Genomic DNA, 3,056 nt, shown 5'->3' with positions numbered 1-3,056 from the left:
TTCAAAAGAAAAAGGCAAGGATAGAAGGGGATGGATAAAAAAAAAAAAAGGGGGATGGATATCCAGTAAAGGATATTTTAAAATAAAACTTCATGACCATCTGTCCCTTGTGCCCGTTCCTGGTTGCAGCTCCTCCTTCTACCTCAAAGCACCTATTCACTGTAAGAATATGAAAAAGACACTAAGACTGCCTATTCTGAAATCTAACAGAATCAGTGCATGGGTTTTATTGGATTTATGTTTCTCAGATATGACTCCTAAGTAATTTTTCTTTCAAATAAATAAATGCACCAGTACTTATAGTTGAGAGGTCTTTAAAACAGTCACATCTCTTCTAATAATGATGCCACTTTTTGTAAAATATCATGGACCATCTTCCAAAACATGCCTGCATGTTACAGCAGAGGGCATTACTGCATGCATACACTCCTGGCAAACACTCATCCACACAAGATGGGCAAAAGAGATTAAGAACTCTGGTGAAATAGGTAGGTGAACAAAAATGTTAGCATTTTGGATGAAAATTAAGGCTTATTATCAACTAAGGGCAAATGTCTTTTGTTGGTCATCACACAGCTCAAAAAAGAACTCAAAAGAACTTCTAAAAAGGCTCTGAAAAATAAAGTGCTGTTACATGTACCCGCCACACTGGTACAATGAAGATGCTATCTACTGTTTCCTTAAAACACTGCCTTACTGTTTTAAGGTCCTATTTTATGCACGATGAAACAAATCAGTCTAAATTTAACAAAATAATGTATAGAGTCAACTCCAGTAATTTTCCATTACATCTGATGAATTCTAAATTAGGTTTCACATTACACCTGAATCCTGGATTTCTTTACCATACCTTCTCCAGAATAGTACTCAGTTGGGACAATATTTTCATCCCATATAATTTTCTCAGTGGGATACAAAGGCATCTGATTCAACTGCTGAATCTGAGAAATGCGACGTTCGTGACGAGATACCTGAAAGAAAAACAGGGTTGTGAAGCAAGGGGAGTGCTTATCCAGTACAAATTAATTTCCAGAGAAATTCTCCACCGAGTATGGAATGAGCAGTTCCATGTCCTTCAGTTATCACAGCACTTCAGTAAAATTTCTTTTCTTTCTCCATTTAATCAAATATAAAAGGGGTATTAATAGTGATGCACTTCAGATTCAAACACAAGTGAATTCTTATCCCCATTCTTCTCTTTACAAGTAATTTTAAGCTAGGCAAGCTGCTTCAGCAATCCTAATCTCAGTTTCCACTAAGACAAAACAGATAAAGTACACACTCACCTTTCAGAATTCTCATAAAAAAGAAACAGAATATAGTAAAATAGTGCCAAAGTTCTGGCATGTTCCGAATTATAAACTTAGTATTAAAGTAAGAAAAAAAAATGTTAAGACTTGTATTAGTTTTCATTCTTACTCTAGCTAGACAATCTTTAAAAAATAACTGATCGCCCAACTGTAGTCTTTCTTCCCTGTAAAATGAGAGCTGGATTGAAGTGATTTCCATTTCTCGTTCACTGATAACCTCTACGTACTCTTATAATAATCGCACCTGTAAAAATACTTTGTTCTGTAATTAAGAATGCTAAAAAATAACATACTTGTAAAATTTATTTATAGGTAGCATTACTTTAGGAATAAAGATAACATGATACCTAAACAATTATATATATTGCTTTTATGTACATATATTGCTTGATATCATATATAAATACACTGTATATGTATATATATATATATATATATTTTTTTTTTTTTTAAGTATTTAATTACTATGTGGATATCACAAGAACCCAAAGGTGAGGGACAACTTTAGGGGCCCAGGGAGACAGCTCAGTAGAATAAGTGCTTATCTGGCAAGTGCAGGATCCTGAGTTCAAAAAACAAAAATAAAAATAAATTTCAAAAAAGTTGACGGACAACTTTAGAAAAGGCAGAAAAGAAAAGCTAATGTATCATCGTAAATTTTTAAAAATATTTTTTGGGGCCAGGGAGATGGCTCAGTAGAATATGTACTTGCCTGGCAAGCACAAGGGCCTGAGTTCAATCCCCGGTTCTGGGAAAAATAAATAAATAAATATATATATATACACACACACATTTTTTTTTTGAATAGCTATTTAAATTTTAGGGAGGGGCTGGAGAGATGGCTCAGTGGTCTAAAGCACCTACTTGGAACAAGATTGGCAAAGCACAGGAACCTCAGTTCCATCCTCCAGCACCACATGCCAGCCAGCCGCGCCCCCTGGTGGGCTGAGCTGGCCACACACACACACACACATAAATAAATAAAATTTAAAATAAATAAATAAATAAATTTTAGGGATAAAATTTCAGTTACAGAGCCTAAAAGGCAAAGAATCAGCTCTTTACTCGAATTAAAGAGTCCTAGGGGGAAAAAAATATGCATTTTTATTCTTAGTGAAGATATATTTCTCTCTCTCTCTCTCTCTCTCTCTCTCTCTCTCTCTCTCTCTCTCTCTCTCCTCTGTATTTAGTGCAGGGTCTACCAGGTGTACAGGATCTCACTATGTCGACTGGACTCAGTGATTCTCCTGTTTTCAGCCTCCCAAGTGCTGAGATTACAACACAGGCCACCATACCCAGTCTCAATCCCTGTCCCAGAATACCCCGGGGGCAGGGCCGGCACGTCAGGCCAGGAATCAAACCTCCAACCCCTGCATCTGCCTAAGCAGGCATTTTAATCCACTGAGCTATCTGGCCAGCCCCGAAGATTTATTATTAATCCCCAAAACCTAACTAAGAGAAATTTTATTTTGCAAAAAAATAGCAAAAGGAAATTTTGGCCAGCACGTCAGCAAAGACAATAAAAAACTAATGTACACAAAGAAAGGTAAAGATAGTGGCCTAAGACATAGCCTTCATAAAATTTTCCACATTTGAATCAGCTTAAAACACTGCCCAAAGGGCTGGTAAGATGACTCAGTGGTCTAAAGCACCTACTTAGACCAAGCTTAGCAAAGCACAGGGACCACGGTTCAATCCCCCAGCACCACATGCCAGCCAGCCCCGCCCCCTGGTGGGCTGAGCTGG

At 37.2% G+C, this 3,056-nt stretch overlaps 1 protein-coding gene across 1 annotated transcript in view; it reads right to left on the bottom strand.

The window, feature by feature from the left end:
* The window catches only part of Aqr (aquarius intron-binding spliceosomal factor), a 124,484-nt gene that overhangs the window by 66,067 nt on the left and 55,361 nt on the right, over positions 1-3,056 (bottom strand). The window contains exon 12 of the mRNA XM_004643139.2: positions 851-971. Coding sequence (XP_004643196.1) covers positions 851-971 — 121 coding nt within the window. The remainder of the gene's footprint in view (positions 1-850; positions 972-3,056) is intronic.

The sequence above is a fragment of the Octodon degus genome, unplaced genomic scaffold (genome assembly GCF_000260255.1).
Source record: "Octodon degus isolate 3935 unplaced genomic scaffold, OctDeg1.0 scaffold00166, whole genome shotgun sequence".
NCBI classification, from domain to species: Eukaryota; Metazoa; Chordata; class Mammalia; order Rodentia; family Octodontidae; genus Octodon; species Octodon degus.
Note: the sequence above shows the minus strand (reverse complement) of the source record. Positions and strands in the feature narration are given on the sequence as shown.